General features: G+C 37.8%; 1 protein-coding gene across 2 annotated transcripts in view; it reads right to left on the bottom strand.

The window, feature by feature from the left end:
• Positions 1–18,957, bottom strand: part of LOC140151481 (integrator complex subunit 1-like) — a 56,023-nt gene extending 37,066 nt beyond the window's left edge. For both annotated transcript variants that reach the window (XM_072173836.1, XM_072173845.1), the window contains exons 1-13: positions 18,860–18,957; positions 9,867–10,133; positions 8,836–9,032; positions 8,494–8,631; positions 7,912–8,071; positions 7,387–7,498; positions 6,541–6,724; positions 5,692–5,837; positions 3,675–3,816; positions 2,248–2,430; positions 2,021–2,129; positions 1,706–1,826; positions 1,114–1,191 (exon numbers count right to left, since the gene is read on the bottom strand). In XM_072173836.1, coding sequence (XP_072029937.1) covers positions 1,114–1,191; positions 1,706–1,826; positions 2,021–2,129; positions 2,248–2,430; positions 3,675–3,816; positions 5,692–5,837; positions 6,541–6,724; positions 7,387–7,498; positions 7,912–8,071; positions 8,494–8,631; positions 8,836–9,032; positions 9,867–10,133; positions 18,860–18,908 — 1,886 coding nt within the window. In that variant the 5' untranslated portion in view covers positions 18,909–18,957. The remainder of the gene's footprint in view (positions 1–1,113; positions 1,192–1,705; positions 1,827–2,020; positions 2,130–2,247; positions 2,431–3,674; positions 3,817–5,691; positions 5,838–6,540; positions 6,725–7,386; positions 7,499–7,911; positions 8,072–8,493; positions 8,632–8,835; positions 9,033–9,866; positions 10,134–18,859) is intronic.
• Positions 18,958–20,720: the final 1,763 nt, after the last annotated feature.

Below are 20,720 nucleotides of genomic sequence, written 5' to 3'. Positions count from 1 at the left end.
GTGACATTGAAATTGTGACTATAGTAAGAATTTCATTTGAATGAACAGCATGACAATCACCCTTGTACAATCACTCCTGATTAGTTGGCAGCGTTCACCGTTCAACCCTATTTTGGACAACCTGTTACACAAATTCCAGCATGCATTGCAAGTTTTTATAATGTAAACATATGCTAAAATCATAAGAACACCATCTTAATCAAGTCCTGTAATGGTTGGTATTTCCGACGACTTTTGATTGGTTTGAATAGTATTTTTGTCCACCCACATTTTGTCCTTTAAATTTACAATCACAATCTGCTGTATTCATTCAAATGAAATTTTGACTGTAATTCTTCTTTCCCTGTATATTGATATATTAAGAAAAACGATTAAGCATAATTAATTTGATCTTGTGTGCTAGTTTGTAATGTTTCATGTTTCCATATTCCAGTGTATGATGCGTAAACTTCTTCCCTTGTTTGTATGATTATATTAGGCTGGGGGGGTAAGCATCATTAATTGATCTCGTACACTGGTATGTAATGTGTTGTTTATACTGGTTACCCTGACTGCTCATATCCATAAGTACCAGACTTTTGAGTCCTGTTTATCAGGGACAGTATGTGTAGCTCAGTGGATAGCATGCTGGCCCGACAAGCGAGAGGTATGGGGTTCAAGTCCCCGCACAGGCAGGTATGTCTGGAGTTTTTACTCTGGTATATCTGCCTATGCATGTCATGTTTCCATTTGTAAATTCATGTTTAATTGTGCTAGTGTGCGATGCGTAATTCTTCTTTCCCCTGTAATTTAACCTTATCCTTAAATTAAGCAACCAATAAATCAATTTGAAGCAACTCTATTTTAATTCTCTTCCCCAAAACATATTCCATATGAATTGTTCGTATACGTTCGGCTGTAAATCTAAGTGTAATGGTGCATCAGTAAACAGGGTAAAATGAAACAGTAGATGCCAAAATTGATGTAATAACCACATCCACTTACTCACTGCCCCTGTGAGCATGCACAATTGTAGAGTGGGTGAGAATATCACATTTGGAAGGTGGTACCACTGACCAATGAAATGTTACAGTATCAAATAAATATTCCTGTGTTACATTTGGAGTGACTTACCCCCTGTCTGATTCTGGTGGCCAGTTGTCTTTACTGCAATAAGCATCAGCATTCTCCATGAATAAAACCTTGTGAACACTGTAATTGTAAAAGCAAATGTCACATTTTGAGAGACGAAAATATGGCAAACTCAACCTTTGCTAAATAGTGCTTTAATATTTTTGAATAATTATTGTTTTGAAAATTCTCTCTCATTAACAGAATGGTTGATTCTAAATAAAACACATGCCCATTTTACGATTTGCTTATGACATTCTTTTTTGTTTTGTTTTTTTGTTTTTGTTGGTTAATTGGGTTTTTTTTTTTTTTCATTGTTTACTTATGATGCATGAACATCAAGAATGTAACTAGACTGGCCAAAAGAAAAGCAACATACACATGAGAAAATGACAAACTACTTATGTCATGATAAATGAATGTGAACACAATGAGGCTGCAAACAAGTAGTTGGCTTGCCTCTATACAAGAGAATGTTTTGAACCTTTGATTAGCAAAATACTGACCAATCTGGAAGGAATGTGTGTGGTCTTGACTTGTTCAATGCAATGCAAATGTCTCCATGAAGATGTCAATAACTCAAACACATACTCACCATTGTGTGAATTCTTGTTGATTGACAGAAAACATGTTAGGGATGACTGTATGAAGCCACCATATTGCATCCCTCTGCATCACACATGCCTGAGTCTGGAAACTACGTAATATGTCCATGTCTAGAAAATAAACACGATGATGTGTATAATTGTGATTTGTACAACTGTACAACTAATAAATCATCTACAAAGCTTATATTGTTCATTGAAAAAAAAGGCTATTGACGATTTGTACACATAGGCTATAAATTAAGGCCAAATTGTCAAGATACATGGCACAAATTTTAATTAAAATTTAAATATGTAGACCATACCTTTCCTATCACCTCTTGTGTAAGCTGCAACAGCCTCCCTCACAGATGGTGTCACACTCAGTAAAGCAGCTAGTGCAATCAGATCAGTCAAGGACATCAGCATACGGTCCTGTAACAATCACATCATTCAAAATAATCATCATCTATATTCATTCGCACAGATGAAAACAAAACTTGTAATGACAATATACTAAACAAGTATAACAGCAAATTAAAATTGTACGAACCTTAAATTGGACTTCCATTTCACTGAACTGTTTGTCAGTCTTTTCTGTCATCAGTCCACGACAAAATGCGGGGAAATCCATATCGTAGCGAAGAGACTTGACTATCTCTCTGAAAAGAGCCCTCACTGCTCGAAGATAATCATCACGATTCATGAGGAGTTCTTGGAATACTACAGCCAAGTACTACGAACAAGTATAAAACACAAATAATGAAAATTATACAATAAAATTAGAAATATTGAAATAAGCAAGATCATGAGTAAAAATATGTATAGTTATTCCTTTGATGAGAATGGTTTGATTTTCTAAATTGAAAAAGGAATTTATAGCACACAAAACAATAAAACAACTGAAACTGACTACCTGGCGGTTTTGAATTTACCCTATGCACTTTCAGTTGAGTGCTATTATACTGCTATAATTTGTTCACAAAAGCGTGCATCAGATATGCAAAATGCAAAGCACAACTTAGCATAGCTGCTGCACCCAACTGTGTACCATTCTATAACAATCCACAATGTTATGATTTTCACTGGTTACAAGGTGAACAAATTATAGAAGCTGGGAGCTAACACATCCATGTTGTTGAGATTCTTAGTGTTACCCAGCTCATGACTGCGTTTGTTTTATCTTAGCTGCAGTTGCTGGTAAAGTGCTGGAAGGTGGAAGCAAGCAAAGACACAATATTTAGATTCTTTTCCTTGTACACGTACAGCTCATTGTATATGGCATGTTCATACCTGCCAACATTGTAAAAATAAAAATCTGTACAGGGTGCGCGCGAAGCACACGCTCACCCGTAACGGCGCATACTTGCCAACCTTTGGAAATAAGGTCGGTGTCTAATTAGAGTGAAGTGAGAAGTGAAACAAAACTTTGGAAAAAAGAAGTTATAGACCCTAAATTACTTGTTATTCAAGGTTGGAAAATTTTTTTATTTTTTTTAATGAAATTTTTTTTTCTAATTCAAAATTTTTTTTAAAGTTTTTGGCAACTTCAGAGAACCACTGGACCTATTCTGAAGTGCTAAGATCATTCACAGGTAATTTGAAAAAAATTTGAATAAAAAATTACGAAAAAATTAGTTTGTTATCCTTAATATGTAAACCATTAACTAGTGTTTACCTTTTCATGTATCACATATTATAGATGCATTGGTTTTCCATGCATTTATAATATGTGCTACATGAAGAGGTAAAAATTGGTTAATGGTTTGCATAAAAATAACAAACTGTAATTTGTTCGTAATTTTTTTTTTTTTTTTTAAAAATTAACTGTGAATGATCCTTATGATCCTAGCACTTCAGAATAGGTCCAGTGGTTCTCCAAAGTCGCCAAAAACTTTGATTTTTGTGACCTTTGACCTCAAAAATCGGAACGAATCCGATTAAATCGGAACGGTTGGCAGGCATGCATGTTTATCTTACCTTAGCTGCTGTTTCTGGTGAGTGCTGGAAGATGGCAGCCAACAAAGCCATGTTGTTAGGATTCCTTGCATTGGACAGCTCATTGTATATAGTGTGTTTTAGTACTGTGTTCAGGTTTTCTGTATGCTGGTTTAGGAGCTCCCTGATGAGACAAATAAAACAGTCATTATTGAAACAATCCCACATGGCTTTTTCAAATTTGATTCAAACACAAGGGTGCTAACTATGTGCTTCTTGGAGACAATATCTACGGTATACCGTAGATACAACTCAGTTTTGTTGGAAGTCTAAAGAACTGAACAACCTTTGTAAGAAAACATAAATAAAAGGAAAACATACTACAATTACTTCATAAACATTTCAAATGATTACTTCTCAAAAACAGTTACAAAATTAATCCAAAACTTGCATTGTGAATAATTTCATTTGATACTGCTCTCCTCACACCATGGCATCTTGGATGTGAATAGACTTCGCTGTAGCCTACTTGCACATACTCTAACTTATTTATAAATAAACCCTGATTTGTATTACCGTAACCACTCGGGTATAAGCCCACCTTCGGCTATAAGCACACCCCCTGTTTTTCAAACCATTCGGGGAACAAGGATGCACTCGGGTATAAGCCCAGTAGTCATTTTGGCTTAGTTCTTAAATCATATCAATGCTTTTCTTTCTCATTTAAGAACAAATATTTACAAAATCAGTTAAAAATTAACATTCCATACTTAAAATTGTAAAAAAATTGACAAAGATGATAGAAATTACTGAAACATTGGGCATATACAAATGGGGAAGATTTTTCTTATTTTTAAATTCAACTACTAGCTCCTCCCCGGTTATAAGCCCACCCCCATTTTTGAAGTGAAATTGCCCATCTAGGGGGGTGGGCTTATACCTGAGTGGTTACGGTAATTTGCACAATTGATTTTCCACATCTTATCTTTCAAAGATGCACTCCTTGTCTGACCAGTTTTACTAGCTCCCCAAGTGGACTTCTTACATTGGATTTCGGTTAGCTGATTTAACATTGTCGTCAATGGGTGATCCAGCCACTGGATCACTAGCTATAGTGTAAACAAATGTGTAAAATTTGCAGCGCTTTGTGTTGGTGCAAATGTTAAGCTCTCATTTGGTCCTTGTGGTTGTCATTGCAGTTAGATTGGAATGAATGCAAATAGATGCCATGTATGATTGACAGCTTAGAGTCACTGATAAATGTAGCAACATGTGTGATGTTGGGGGCAAGTCCGGGGCAAAGTGCCTGCTCAAAATCTAAAGACAATAGTCGATGTTTACCCTGGATTTTGCAATCACTAAACAGGTTGATCTGAAAATCAGAATTGGTCCAATAAATGAGCCCTAATTATGATTATGCCATGAAATGCCATTCAATACGTAACTGTACTTTGATTGAGACTGATAAAAACCTTTTCATGACAATTTATTGAATACTTGACAAATGATAAACATCTTTAAAAGTTCATGTTCAACTGCATGTGTTCATCATAATTATTTTTATTTCTCAAAACTTAACTATGGCTTAGGAAGGGAAATCCCTGGATGTTGGCTTTGCATACAAAGTGTTTAACAGATAAATCACAAATAAGATCTATAGAAATCCAGCCAGATGGACAAGGGCATATTGTGAAGGTTTGCAAGAGTATTATTCATATTTAGACATGTTCAAGGCTCAGTCACAGATCAATCAGCACACAGATTGAATCCATCAGGGAGCTAAATCTAAAGTATGCACCATATGTGTCCAGATCTGATCCAATCAGGCTAAAGTCAGCAATAATGAAACTGAGATATAAATTGGGGGGGAAACAATAAAAACAATGAGAAAATGGACATATAAAAGATCCATAACTTTGAAACCAAGTATTCAAGAGACCTTGGGATTCAACATCAGTAGTAACTCAATTTGTAAAATTTCTGACTTCAGCCCGAGTGGATCAGATTCGGTCACATAATATGTGGTACACATCTGCTTATGAGAGAACTTTTAACTTACCTCATGCTGAGAAGATAGTGATTAATTAGTGGTTTTGTCTTCAGTCTCACTCTAATCAATTGACCTATGACCTCTACATCTTCTTGCCCATGTGTATCACAGTTGAGACATACTGACATCAGTAATTCTTGAGCTGGACGAGTCAGCTAAAAGAAACACATTCAGCATGGAAGCTAGTGTAAACACATGTAACAAGCTCAGAGGAGCGCAATAATATTTCGCTTTGAGACTGAGATCATATTCTTTTACACAGATGCAAACTTTGTTGAAGTTAATTCACTTTGGACTTTCTATCAATATACAGGCATGAGAAAGGCCCAAAACAGGTAGAAATAAAATAAAAAAGACGTAAATTTGGATGACAAAATTGCCTGAATTCAGGCAACAGCCTAAAATTCTCATGCCTAAATATACAGTGAGTAGTGTTGGCTGAGCACCATGCATTCCCTTGCACAAAGACACAACTCATGTAATCATGACAGCATTAATATTCCACATGACATTCATGTTCATACATACACGCTATGTAACAGCGTGCATGATTGGTCGAGTCCCGGATGTGAGATCGCCGGGTGGGAAAATGCAAGGAAAATCATGTTTTTTAATAATGCTACTTGTATTTTTTTTAAATTATTATTTTGATGAAATAAGAATCACAAAATGTTCTGGTATGTATGAACGGGTTCATTCATATATTTTCATGACTAAACGTTTGTTTATGCCCTTGGGGCGGCATGGCATAAACAACCGTTTAGTCATGAAAATGTATGAATGAACCCCTAATTTAAACACAAATTTACAAACCAAACAAATTATCATCAAACGTAAAACAAAATAAAGCAGAAGTACCTTGGGATTCTGTAGCCACATTTCCAGTCTTGTTGCTGCCATTTGTCTGACCTCAGGAAAGCCACAAGTAACAGTCAGTACACGTAAGAGATTACGTGGAGTATCCATACCTTGTCTGCGTGTAAGATGGTCTTTGATAAAGTCTACCACATACACTTCTATGCTATCCTTGAGCAGGCTATATCTGTAACAGCAAAATAAAACACCAAAGTGCTTAAAATTCAGATTTTGATAAAGTCTACCCCCATTGACATCTGAAATAGTTTTGTGAGGGCTGTATCTTCAAACAGAAGGGGATAAAACAAGTGACACTAAGGTAAAGGTAAAGAGGACAAACCTGTCTTTACAGGCCAGAGTGCCGATATCTCTCTCAAAGCAATTGGGTCAGATTCCTCCAAGAAATATTGCTGCGGGGATCGCTACAATTCCTCCACAACAAGCCTGTTACCTTCCCGGCATTATTCAAGCCGGTATCCATTTGTACACCTGGGTGGGGAGAGGCAATAGGGGTGAAGAACCCTGCCCAAGTGTTCAACAAGTTGGTGCTACGAGGACTCGAACCCATGGCCTCGCGCTACCATGCGATTATGAGCTACAGTAACATCTGCAATCAGGTTAATCTGTTCAGACAATTTGGCAGTACAGTTGCCTTCCTGGTCCTAGTGGTTCCAAGTTGCTTAAAATTTGAAAGTATTGGATGTTTTTACCAACATGCCTTGTAGAGAGAGAACATACACCAATTTGATTGCTTCAAGTGTCCTGCTGAATCACATGTTTAATCATGAAGACTATTTTCTCATTCCTTGTGACAGGCCACCAATGGTAACACCAAAAAGCAACACCAACCTTGCTGAAACTGCTTCACCCGGTTGGTCACTTCCCAGATCTCCTTCATCAATACTATGATATGGGGTAGACTCAGCACCACCTTCACTGTCATCACGACTTGGACTTGAACCTGAATCAAAACATAGCAATAAATATTCCTAGTATGTATTTTATTTCAGAAGTGTTATTAATGCTGTTATAGAATTTAATTCCTCATTTATTTCTACTTTCCATTCTAATATATTGACAAAAAAAGTGAAAAACATTTACAGAACATGTTTACTAAGGTTTAGCCAACTTTCTCTGAAGGCCACAAATAATCTCAAAAGGTATTTAATGGGATAAGATTTTCCATCCATACATACACAGTATGTAAACTCCTCAACAAAAGTTTGGAAAGTTTTTTCAAGCATCTATATCTCAGAATATTTGTGACATGTTCATGTTGTGCTGCATATCAATGGATAGCTACAGAATATGGGAGTATGGGAGCATCAGACCAGACCTCAACCCGATTCAACACTCATGAGACCTATAATTTACCTTCTCCATAAGTTACTGATTGTCTTATCTGTTCCAATGGAGTCATCAAGTGACGTGGTGCCATCTTAGTACCAAATGCTGTCTGAATATTATTGCAGAAATCACGACACTGTGGATGGTCTATCCATACTCTTTCTCCCATTGCATCTTCTAAGTACACCTATAGGAAGAAGTATGATAATTATGTTGATTAGAGAAATACTCAGAAAGTGTGAATGTTGAGATGCTAATCTTATTCAGTACAATGCAACCACCCTCATGCCCTGTATGGTTAATACGGTTGAACATATCATTTCACTAAAGAAAGAAAGTAGACCATGTTTTGTAACAAATACAAATGATTTATCAATCACAGAGTCATAGACTTAAAATATTTACCTATCACAGATTCATAGACTTATCACAGTAGGCATATACATTCTTGTAAAGTTCTCATCAAAGATAGCACAATTCCAAGACCATATTCTATGTCTATCAAATCTGTATGCTGTGTGCACTGAAAAACTTCTCTTATAAAATTCTGAATTATGACTACATGTATTTAGAAACTAATCCAAGAAACTATAATAATACCCAACTCACCTTGACAAATATTTCATGCCAGTTATCATCATAGAGGAATGCATGGAAAAGCAAGTTGCATGCCAGTACTGACACCAATGGGTTACCTTTGCTCTTGAAGCTTATACCAATATCACGTTTCAGCAGATTGCATGTACACTGAGGAAGAACAAATCATCAGCAAAGTTTTAAGTTTGATTAGTCATACAGTATTAAAGTTATTCATTTTTCTCATTACACAGCTAGGCTACAGATCAACACCTGCCCAAAGTGGCAGATAATTTTGTTTACAAATAAAAACAAAGCAAGTTTTGTCTCACAAATTGGAGACTTTGATAACATGTGATTTTTTTGTTAGTATACCTGGACTACATCTTCAGATTCAAAAAGTAATGGCTTCACTTTAGCTAGATACATCAAGCTGAAGTATATCGCTGGGTCAGGCTTTGCTCTGTTGTTTTTCAGCTTCTTGAGGGCACCACACAGGATTCCATCAATTCTGTCATCATCTTCATTGTTGTCTGCTTCAATCACTCTTTCAACAAGCTCATTGGAAGGAACTGAAAATAATGACAAAACAAAATCCATGATCCGGCTGACATTTTAAATGATACAATCTCATATTATTTTTAGTTTGAACCCTAAACCACAAGCCTCAGCACACTTTACAGGAATTTGCTGACCACTGTGGCCCAAGACACACACCTGTTAGCAACAATCAGGGACTTGCAGCTAAGAAGCGCACACCCTATTCATACCACAATAAACCATTGCAACCATGATCAGCAATTATTCCATGAGAACAAACAGGGAATGCACCAAGTAAAAATTCGCTCCAATACATTACAGTCTACCACCTTATCGCTTGACTAAGTAGATTGCTAGTAGTATGATATGGAATATCAAATCTGTTTGGTATCAAGTTGCAATTACCTTTCTTTGCAATCAGCTTTCATATCTACATGTACATGTAGGTTCATGAATTTTCATCAATACTTTGCACAGATGGTGTCTAGTCTTGTCTGGTAGTTAAACAACATAAAATGCCCCTTGAAATGATTATGCAAAATTATTAGGTTCTTAACATGTACATATTATTTTGCAGTCTTTCCCCCAGGCCCAGTCCAGATTAGAAAATGCTTCTATTTTTGTAACTCCTACATGTACTACTGTAGTGCAAGTTGTTTTTCTGCAAATAGATTCAATGTTGATCAAATCACATTTCAAGTTTTGCTCATCGAAACCAAGTGATTACGGTTTATTCATATCATTAAAGTCATTTGGTTTGAATGTTAAACAATATATCATAAGAAGCAATACTTTGCAAACAACTTTAAGCAACCCAGAATATCAGTAAAAAAAATCATGATGATAACAACAGCAACAAATCTTACCATCAATGGTCTTTATATCTGGTTTGGTGGCTACATTACTACTACTTGGTCTCACTGTATCCACAGATTTTCCCAGAGGAGTAAGTGAAGTTGGGCTTATCAACTTGGTTTTCTTTGGTGCTATAGGTACACCTCCCATAGGCAGCTCTCTCTTACGCTCTGACAGAGATGATCCTGATCCAAGACTTCGAGGATCAGTTGATTCTGATGTTGAACCTGGTCTCGTTTTGGCTCCAAGAGGGATAATGTCACCTGGAGGCGGTAAGGCTACAAGGAAAAAAATTAAATAAATGAAAACATGTTCAGCTGACCTTGTCTGGTTATACATGTATCACTTATGACATGTAATATGTTAGCAATGAATAAGGGCCCAAATAAGGATTTACAGGCCATCAACTTTGGAGGAACACTATTTGCCTGCAACCCAAAATTTTCTTCTCCATTTACTTTTTTCGCTAATAAATACTATTTATTATAATGAAAGACAAAGATAAAAAGAATTTATCGCGTCTGATGTCACTTACGATCCTTGATTGGTTTTCACAGGTTAATAATGCGTAAAAGGAAGGCCGACATATCTGGTGCCGATCGGAGAAAAGGTATAGCAGAAAATGGGGAAAAGTACGTACTTTTACAAGGCAAAAAGCAACTTTTCTAGGCATTGTTGACATGGTGCCTTCGCGAAAGAAAGTTTCCTACTATAAAGACCTAACTTTAGAGATGGTTTGTATGTTTGAAGGTGCAAAATCAACAATAAGGCGCCCGGTTATACCGCCACGTTCAGCAAGTCATCATCACGACACTTGTAAACAAACCGTGCTCGACTTTGATTGACAGATGACGTCAGACACGATAAATTCTCTTTATCTCTGTCTTGCATTATACTACTGCCTCATGCCCCACTAGCTACAGCCATAATGCCATGCTTCTTTCTCAGGATGTAGTGTTTCGCACCCCCTACAGTTGGTAAATACATTACCTGATTAATTATTCATACACACCTTGAACAGATGGAATACACAGGGAAACGGCAACATGAGTTCAGGGTGCCCCGGCCTTATAAATGGTACCACATTCATGGCCCTATGCTGAGCAGCTATATTTTGCAATCAAATCAGTTACTATGACCATGGTCATCCCAATGTAAAAGTATAGGATCACAAATGCAAGTGTTTAAGAAACTGTAATAAGTCTCTTACACTTGGAAGATTTCTAGCTAACCCTAACCTTACTCCTACCTAACCCTAACTAAAAAAACTTCTATGACCATAAGGTATATTGCTGATAGCTATCGATAGGCAAAAGTGATGCATGCTGAGAAGCAAAAGGGCTCAAATTCGCGATCTCAGGTGACGAATTCTATAGCTTTGGAGCCATTTTCATTCCTAGCAGGCATCACATTTGCCCATTGATCGCGATCACTACGATCAGCAATATGTGTAAGTTATGCTGGTCATGGGAACTGATTTGGTCCCGGATTTGGTAGGTAGGGAACACTGGCAAGCAAGTTAAGGGGGTACATGTACTACACCCCTGGCCAATTTTTTGCCTATTTTTGCTATTATAGCGCATTGGTGGTAAGTAAGATATATGTATATTATAGGGGTTAAGGACTACAACTACTTACGCCCAGCGAGGTCACATCACACTTCCGGTGTGACGTGCCCAGAACTCCAAATACCTTTCGGAAGCGAATTTAAGCTTCCTGTAATATCTACATGTATTGCACATAACATACAAAGTCACAAACTTATACAAACTTCAATATGCACTTCAAATACAGCAGACCAGCTGTTAATTATTACCGATCCTGTAGAATAACTTACATAATCTTCAATTTCATGGAATCCCGTTGCTCAGAATTGCAAATGTCATTTTTATCTGTCAAATGCGCTGTGGATGTGCTCAGAGATTTTATGATATGCTCCATAAATCACAGGTGTGAAACTGACTTTATACCACTCACTCGCTTCGCTTTACGCAGAAAAAGCGAAGCCTCCGCTACCTCGTGGCACTGGGCATGACGTCATCATGGACGTGTGCAAAATTTCCGACGGGCGCCTTATTTATTTATAACCCGTTTTGTGATTGGTTGCAAAAGCCATTAATTGCAATCGTAAGCCAATCAATGAACGCGACGGCCTTTTACGGTATAAATAAATGTGACCCGCCAGTAAAGTACGTCTAACCTGATTGGTTTACAAAACTACTTTGATAATTGCTAAGCCAGTCAGCGTGCTCGATGCTTAACAACCTGGTCGTAGAGGTTTTTGAGAGGCGAAGTCACGTGGTGATCCAGCGATCGAGTATAAATTCAGCATGACTTCTGCTCTCGCAGGTGCAATAACAATACATGGACACAATCACTGACATTTACACAATGAAATAATGAATTAGAGTCATGCGGTAGCATGACCAGCAAGTTTGAAAAAAAAACGACTGATAAAGAAGAATAGCAGATGCACCGCGAGACTATATTTACACGAAACAAAACGCTATTGTTCTATGATATTTTTCACTGGGTACAAAATATATCTAAAACCATGCTAAATCTTATTTACTGTCCAAAGTGTAATATTTTAATAACTCATTAATTCAAAAAGTTACACCAATCTTACAGTCAGTCCGATTATTTGATAATAAACAAACATTCTTGTTTATTTCACGCGGTATTTCATAGCCAAAATTAGTGGCAAATCATAGCTAATCATACTGATATCCAGAATCTTTCGTCACTGCTACAGCCATACATGGCTGTCACTGTCGCACTACTTTTTGAGATTCACTTTCAAAATATACCCTAGCATTTTCCTGGACACCCTACATACAAATTCTGGATCACATTCGCCAAAAAAATCAAGTTTTTCACAATTCTTTTATTCTTTCCGGACCACAGCATACATTCATATTAATACATACTCCACTTTCACACGTCGTTATATCGGGACGTCCACGTGGCGAAGTGGTTAAGGACATGGACTTCTAATCCACTTGATAAGTTTTGCTCAAGTTCGAACCTCCCCATCACCTTTTTTTAAAATGTTTAATTAACCAATTTATTGTCATAAATCAAGAATAACACCATTTCGAACATCCATTGCTATTGTGATTTTATTTTTTTTCATCAAACAAACATGTTTGATTTTTTATTCACATTTAGGCCTATAGGGCTTACTTTCACCATCCAGATGCTTTCACCATGCCTGACGATCATGATATTTTCGTCATTTAAAACACATTTATCAGTGGCTCTGTTCACAGCTCACATTGAAATTATATTTGGAACAAATATTATAAATTGTCACAAATTAAAATCACAAACCGCGAAAGATCGCCAACAACTGCCGCCGAATATTGTTATCCAACTAGATTTCCCACAGGGTTATAAAGAACCACACACCGCGAAATTGGGATATATACTAGATTGCCCCGCAGGGCTATAAAGAATCACACACCACGAAATATGGATATCCAACAAGCTTAAACTATAAATTAGCTCCCGATAGAGGGCAGGGCTTGATAAGGAAATTAAAATCACAAACCGCGAAAGATCGCCGACAACCGCCGCTTAATAGGGATATCCAACTAGATTGCCCTGCATGGCTGCAATTAAAGAACCACAAACCGCGAAATTTGGATATCCAACCAGATAGCCCGCAGTCCTATCGATTATAAAGAACCCGAAACCGCGAAATATGGATATCCAAAAAATTAAAACCACAAACCGCGAAAGATCGCCAACAACTGCCGCTCAATATTGATATCCAACTAGATTACTCACAGGGCTATAAAGAACCACAAACCGCGGAATTTCGATATTCAACTATTGCCCCACAGGGCTTCAAAGAACCACAAGCCACGAAATATGGATATCCAACAAGCTTAAACTATAAATTAGCTTCCGATAGAGGGCAGGGCTTGATGATTAAAATTAAAACCACAAACCACGAAAGATCGCCGATAACTGTCGCTTAATAGGGTTATCCAACTAGATTGCCTCGCAGGGTTACAAAGAACCACAAACCACGAAATTTGGGTATCCAATTAGATTGCCCGCAGGCCTATCGATTATAAAGAACCACGAACCGCTGAAATATGGATATCCAACAAATTAAGACCACAAACCGCGAAAGATCAACAACAACTGCAACTCAATATTGATATCCAACTATATTGCCCCGCAGGGCTATAAAGAACCAGAAACCGCAAAATTTGGATATGCAACTAGATTGCCCCACATAGCTACAAAGAACCAGAAACCACGAAATATGGATATCCAACAAGCTTAAACTATAAATTAGCTCCCGATAGAGGGCAGGGCTTGATGAAAACCACAAACCACGAAAGAGCGCCGACAACCGCCGCTTAATAGGAATATCGAACTAGCTCGCCCCGCCGGGCTACAAAGAACCACAAACATTAAAACACGATTATATTGCCTACTCGGGGGGATTTAGACGCTTCAGTAGTATAGGCTTAAATATAATGCGCATTTACCAGTTCCGACTTGAAGTAGGCCTAAATCGGACTTACTCTCTGTGTCTCTGTGGCATTGTCAACATTGGGTGTGTGTTGTTCATAAAAAATACATTTTCCAGGTGGTGGATGACATGAACGAGCCGGCAACTCGTGAAACCGCCCGGCCGTATGGCATTTTCAATATACTTGTTAGTTTTGTGGGGTTCATTATCGAACCCCAACGGTTTTAGCTTGTATTTATATTATTTATTAACATAGGCCCATTTGTTTGTGATATTTCAAGCGTTTTATAATTTCAAAATAATCCCATACAATTACACGGTTGACGATGAAAATTTACCGAATTTAGAGAATGCAATGCGGCCACCACCTGACATTTTCTTTACATATTTACGTTGCCTTGAATAATTAAAATATATTAAAATGTATATTGATCATTGTGTACGCCTCTTAACATTACAGTCACGCGTGACAAGCAAGTTTTAAAAATAAACGACTATAAAGTTTCGTTTAATTATTTATTGTCATGAATCAAGAATTGCAACTTCAAACATCTATTTTTCGTTTTATGGAGCACTTCCTAACCTGATGACTTTCCAAGCTTGGAGCTGCTTGGCTACATTCATAAAAAAGAAAAGAAATCTACCAAAAAACGTTGACAACGTAAAGAAATCAGCAAGTTTAAAAAACCCACCTCGGCTCACTTTTTGAAACTTGGTCCCATTTTGTGCACCAACAGCAAATCAGTGTTTTTATTTTATTTCAACAGAACACAGCGTTTCCAACAAGATTACAAGCCTGCTTGTTATTTGTTTAATTCAATCATTAATCATGATTATTATGCAAGAACAAGATAATAACCTTTCAGGTCGTTCCAGAAAGCTTACAAATTAATATCGCATCTGCACATTAAAGATACATAACAATTCTGGAAATGTTTTAAATTTATATAAATATGATAAAGTTTAAATCAGTACCTTTTACAAATGGGACCAAGTTTCAAAAAGTGAGCCGAGGTGGGTTTTTTAAACTTGCTGATTTCTTTACGTTGTCAACGTTTTTTTGGTAGATTATTTATGACATGCATGGGCTGGATTTTACGATCGAGGTAAGGTTTTTGGCCTATCCCTGTGTGAATATTGTTAGTTTTCAGCATCAAAGATACTTGCGATGACCAGTTTTTTGCAGTTTTTTTGATAACAGGTAACTTTTATAGGTCATAGGGTAGAAACGATAGTTGTACAATTGTACGAAAATATACATTTTGTTATAGGCCTAAAATGTTTACAAAAATATATTGGTCCACACGTTGTGCATGTATTCAGTTGTTCGATGTATAACAACTACTGCACACTGAAAATTCAGCAACTCAAGGCAAGTAGTTATTGATTTATTGATCAAATATTGGTTTTCCCTCATTTTTGACTGTAAGTTGTAACTCCACAACTGTTGTTTGTGCTGAAATAACATTTCCAGTGCAGTAGTTGTAGTCCTTGCCCCTATAATATACACATCTTACTTGTCACCAATGCGCTATAATTTTTGAGAAAAATGCAAAAATAGGCACACAATTTGGCAGGGGTGTAGTACCCCCTTAAGACTAGTTAGCATGTCACACACACTACATGTCTGAGCCTTCATTAATAAAGTTGACATTAATTTGGAAGAAGAAGAAGAAAGTATTAGAAGTCGGGTAACCTCGTCAATCATATACTTCATCTAGATCCGATAAGTGATCGATGAAGGTATGACCGTGGAATGAAACCATGGTGATTATGGGTGACTTCATTGATTCTGTATCTGCCGTTTGACTGTTTCACATACAAACACCATCTCTGGATGTTGCATACGGAATTGGTATGACACATGTCAAGTGACCCCGGAACACAATGAAAATAATTTATTTGTTCTGCATACTCAACAATTTTTTACTCAACAATTTTTTCAATGTAAGTGCCTCTGGCCCAAGTAAAAGTAACTTAGACGTTTAATAATACTATCATGGCCAGAGTTCTAGGCTAATCAGATCGGGGATAATTGTCTATTGATTTGATTGATCATAGATAAATGTATCGGTGATGTCATGAACTTCGGCATGTTCGGTGGACTAGAATAAGTGTTAATTGACAAGGTTACCCCTGCATCCTAGCCACTTGTATCACAACAGATTAGATATTATATGCCTGTGCTCTCGAAGAGCGTAAATGCGTTTAATTCTGTTTCAGCTGATGCCGGTACAGCGTTCAGACCTTGCGACAACGCATGAATATCACTTGCAAAGTTTCTTCTTCTTCCTATATACGTGCATAGTCTGCATACCTCAATTTGAGTATTTCGCACGGGCTTAATGTGCAATGTTTACCTATGCACGCTTCTGGAACCTAGGATTGATTGCAGGGATATATCAGAACCGGGGATGGTCCCCCTTCTCTTTTCGAATAGCTCTGACACTTTAACGTATGCCTGCCACTTCCACATACTTGTGCATATACGGAAGGTCGAGTTGTGCCCATTTAATGTTTAGGCCTATGTTAAACTGTATGTTATACAAATTGTACAGCTATCATTTCTACCCTATGACGAACCGACATACCTGTAAATCAAATAGCCCACAAAAAACTGGTCATCGCTGGTATTTTTCATGAAGAAAAACAACACTTTTTTACGCCGAACATGTCCAAAACACGCCAGCTGACGACAAGCCTCCCCACGCATGTACATAAACAAGCTGTGTTCATTGTTTAATTGTCACCTGCAGCTGTTCGCAAGAAAACTTTCTGCATAAAATTACCTGGGGTCGTTATCAGGCCTGAGACACACTGGCGCTAGTTTGAGGACAGTCACTCACTATGAGTTACTAATGTCGGCACATGCAGAAAATGTGTGATGGGTCGCCAATTTGTGACTCGTGCAAGCTAACACAAACAAATTATTGGACTTAATAATCTTTTCAAGTTTTAATAAAACGTGCATCTATCATGATAATATTACATTTTATTATTTTATTATTTGAATTACATAAGCTATGTCAATTTTGTGTCCATGTTAATTTTTATATGGATTTACCTGTGTTGATTTTAAACTGTTGTGAACGTGGAGCTACGCAAACTGGCAGGCGATTACCCACCATGCAATGCGAATACACGGAAACGATCCAGTTTAGGATGCATCGCAGTTCAGTTCCTATTGTGTAAAGCAGGCGTAAACCGCCCATCCAACCTGATCGTGTGCACAGGATTTGTGCTGGAGGCTAGTTAATGCGCACAACCAATGCGCAGAAAAAGACCTTGATACTAGGCGGAGCTTACGTTTCACAAGAATGATTGACAGCTGTGAGTAGGTGAAATTCTGTTCTGTGATTGGTACAAAAATATGGTTCTCGTATAAATGAATATATTATCCATGGCTTCAAAATTAGGAACCGTTTCTTCCACAGAGCCCTATATATGGTCTCTACTCATCATACACGACCGTAGAAGATCTGGCCAGCGCATTTACGCTTGCCAATCAGGCTAGCTATTTGTAATGGCGTGGCCTCTCATCCTTTATTATCTCTGGTCTTGTCACGCTGGTAGATTCGCCCATCTGTGATTACTGACCTGGATCTGACAGAAGATTGTGGAATTTACGATTTTCAGCAGCAGGATTTTATGAAACTGCCAATATATATTTGCAAGTATTCTGAAGGATCGGTAATAATTAAAATATTTTTCATGGTGTCGGTAGTGCAAGTTGAAGTTAGTGAATTTGTGGTTTTGTATGTTATGTGCAAGAGTGTTTTCAGGAAGCGTAAATAGGCAGGCCGTTATGCTAAACTCTCCATGAGAATTATATAATACTAGATTTCGCGGTTGGTTCTCATTATAGGCCTATCTCTAATTACCAAACACCCGTTACCCATATACCCGCCCTGACCTTTTAAACTACAATGATATAGGCCTGCGTCTTTAATAGTGATCAATATAATGGGCTATAGGCCTTACCTGGTTCTGGTCCGATTTATAATAAAGCCTGAAGAAGGTACGCCTAGTACCGAAAATTTGCTAATGTACAACTGTTTCCCGTCTTTGTTTGTTTTATTTTATGTAAATTAGTCACATGCACACTGTAATGCTTTGCGATACCAAGCTTTTCGCCCGTCGGTACTCCGCAAGACACGCCCGTTGATACTCTGCGAGCACGCGATAGCTCCGCGCGCACGCGATAGCGCGCGGACAGACGGACAAACTCTCTATAATTAGTATCAAAACTCAACCACTCAGCCATCTCGCCCTTCTTTTGTGCACGCTAGCGCTATTTTTGAGGTCGCAGATGCAAACCTGACTTAGCGTTGACATAGACAACATGTCATGTTTCTGTGGTATGATCACAACGATGTTGCACAGCCACAGTCCCACAGAACCAGATCATCAGTGATCATGAGATCAAAATTCGGCACCCTTTTTCATACTAGTGATCCAAGTTCGGATTTAAAATAAATTAAAATTAATATCTCAGCAAGAAGTAAGACTAACCCCTCCTTCCAAGCAAGGGCTTCTTCTGAACAAGCTTATTTCGGTCCATAATAACGACGGAGAGCTTTGTTTGCAACCAAACTAACTGTCACTTCTTCTCTTTTGCGATTTTGGCCGTGTATTTCCACCGTTCAAGCAGAGAGTTGATATTCTTGAGAGGGCACTCTATTCACGTGGTTTCTTTTCCAACGCTAAAAGATCACGAATTTTGGTGGTTTGCAAATGAAAAGTGTCCGCACTATCGATTGATTACGTAACTGTTATGAATAATGTATTAGGTTTTCAATGCAATCGCCTCGACCCATCAATACATATTATCTGTATTTATCAAAGTACTTGGAATAGCAATCTGGTGAGTTCACTGAACTACGCCCTAATACTGATGGAGTTTTAATGGCGTTTAATGGCGCTAATCCTCTCCATACACAGATGAACAAATACAATAGGAGAAGGTCAACACATATGACCTCCTATATGACATGTTATATGAGATGTACAACAACCTGAATATCATAAAGATCAGTGTTCGTTTGTGCATATGAACTGCATATTTACAATACTAAATATTAGTCGTTATATATTATGCCAAATATTGGTATTATGACAACACGGTATATGCATTGTATATAAAACAACTAAGGGGTGGTGCAATAATTATGTGTACCCCCGGGGTGGTGAATTCTCAAAATGGTCTGCCAAAAATTGCTTGCCCCCCCCCTTTTGGTCGTGCCAAAAAATCTTTGCCCCCCTTTCGACGTGCAAAAACCTTCGCCCCTTTGATGTGCCAAAAATCTTTTGCCCCCCCCCTTACACATGCAAGATTTTGGTGAATCTGAATTTAAAACATTAAATTGTCTTATCATATAGTGCGAAAGAGCAGAAACAGGAAATTTTGCATATTTGAACGTGTTCCTAGCGTTTTCCTATACCTTTTTAGGGCGTAATATAGAAACGGTGCCCAAAATATCTGTGCCAAAAAATTGCTTGCCCCCCTTTCGACCTGCCAAAATCGCTTGACCCCCCTTTTGACCTGCCAAAAATGCTTGCCCCCCCCTTTTGGCCTGCCAAAAATCTTTGCCCCCCTATAATTCACCCCCGGGGTACACATAATTATTGCACCACCCCTAATAGATCCTGCTATCATGGCGTCAGGTCATTGGTTCATCATATCCCGTATGTTTCTTAAAATTCATTCATATTTGAGACAAATTTCTGTGCCCATTTTATAGGCGTACAGGTGGATCCGGTTTTTTTGGTCATTTTCATTTCTTTTTGATGAAAGAATTAAGGTTTTCCACTACACGGAGGCCACTATGTGATACTAATTTAATGCTATATTTATAAATTGAATACGTGTTCCCGATTGGCTCTATAGCGATTTCACAGAAAAGGTATTTCTAGTACAATGCAGCGTCGGACTCTAGCTGAGAGCGTAGTAGCCTAAGTCATGGACTCCAAGAAAGGCTCTCCATACACAAATGAACAAACACAAAGGAAGGTAGTCTCCTCCGTGACCAGCTTGATTTCGATGGAGCGAAAACAAATTGGCTGCAGAGGAGACGGGTAATTTTGCCATGCAAATGAGGTGAGTGTCATCCCCCTGGTTCAAGGTATCTATGAATAATTAAGCAGATGACGTAAATAGTTGAGATTTTTTTTATACCACTGGAAACTGTACCACATCATCTGAGCCATCATGCATCATTCATTATTTGATGAATTAAAATACTTTATTAATTAACTATTTAATTGATTTGCAGATTGATTAATTTGACATATTCATTGATTGATTGGATTTATAGGCCTACATGAATGCCCGGATGATTGATTCGAGACAAGCGGCTACGGGACGACAGGTAAC

The sequence above is a fragment of the Amphiura filiformis genome, chromosome 1 (genome assembly GCF_039555335.1).
Source record: "Amphiura filiformis chromosome 1, Afil_fr2py, whole genome shotgun sequence".
Lineage (NCBI taxonomy): Eukaryota > Metazoa > Echinodermata > Ophiuroidea > Amphilepidida > Amphiuridae > Amphiura > Amphiura filiformis.
This window is presented reverse-complemented; position numbering and strand designations above follow the sequence as displayed.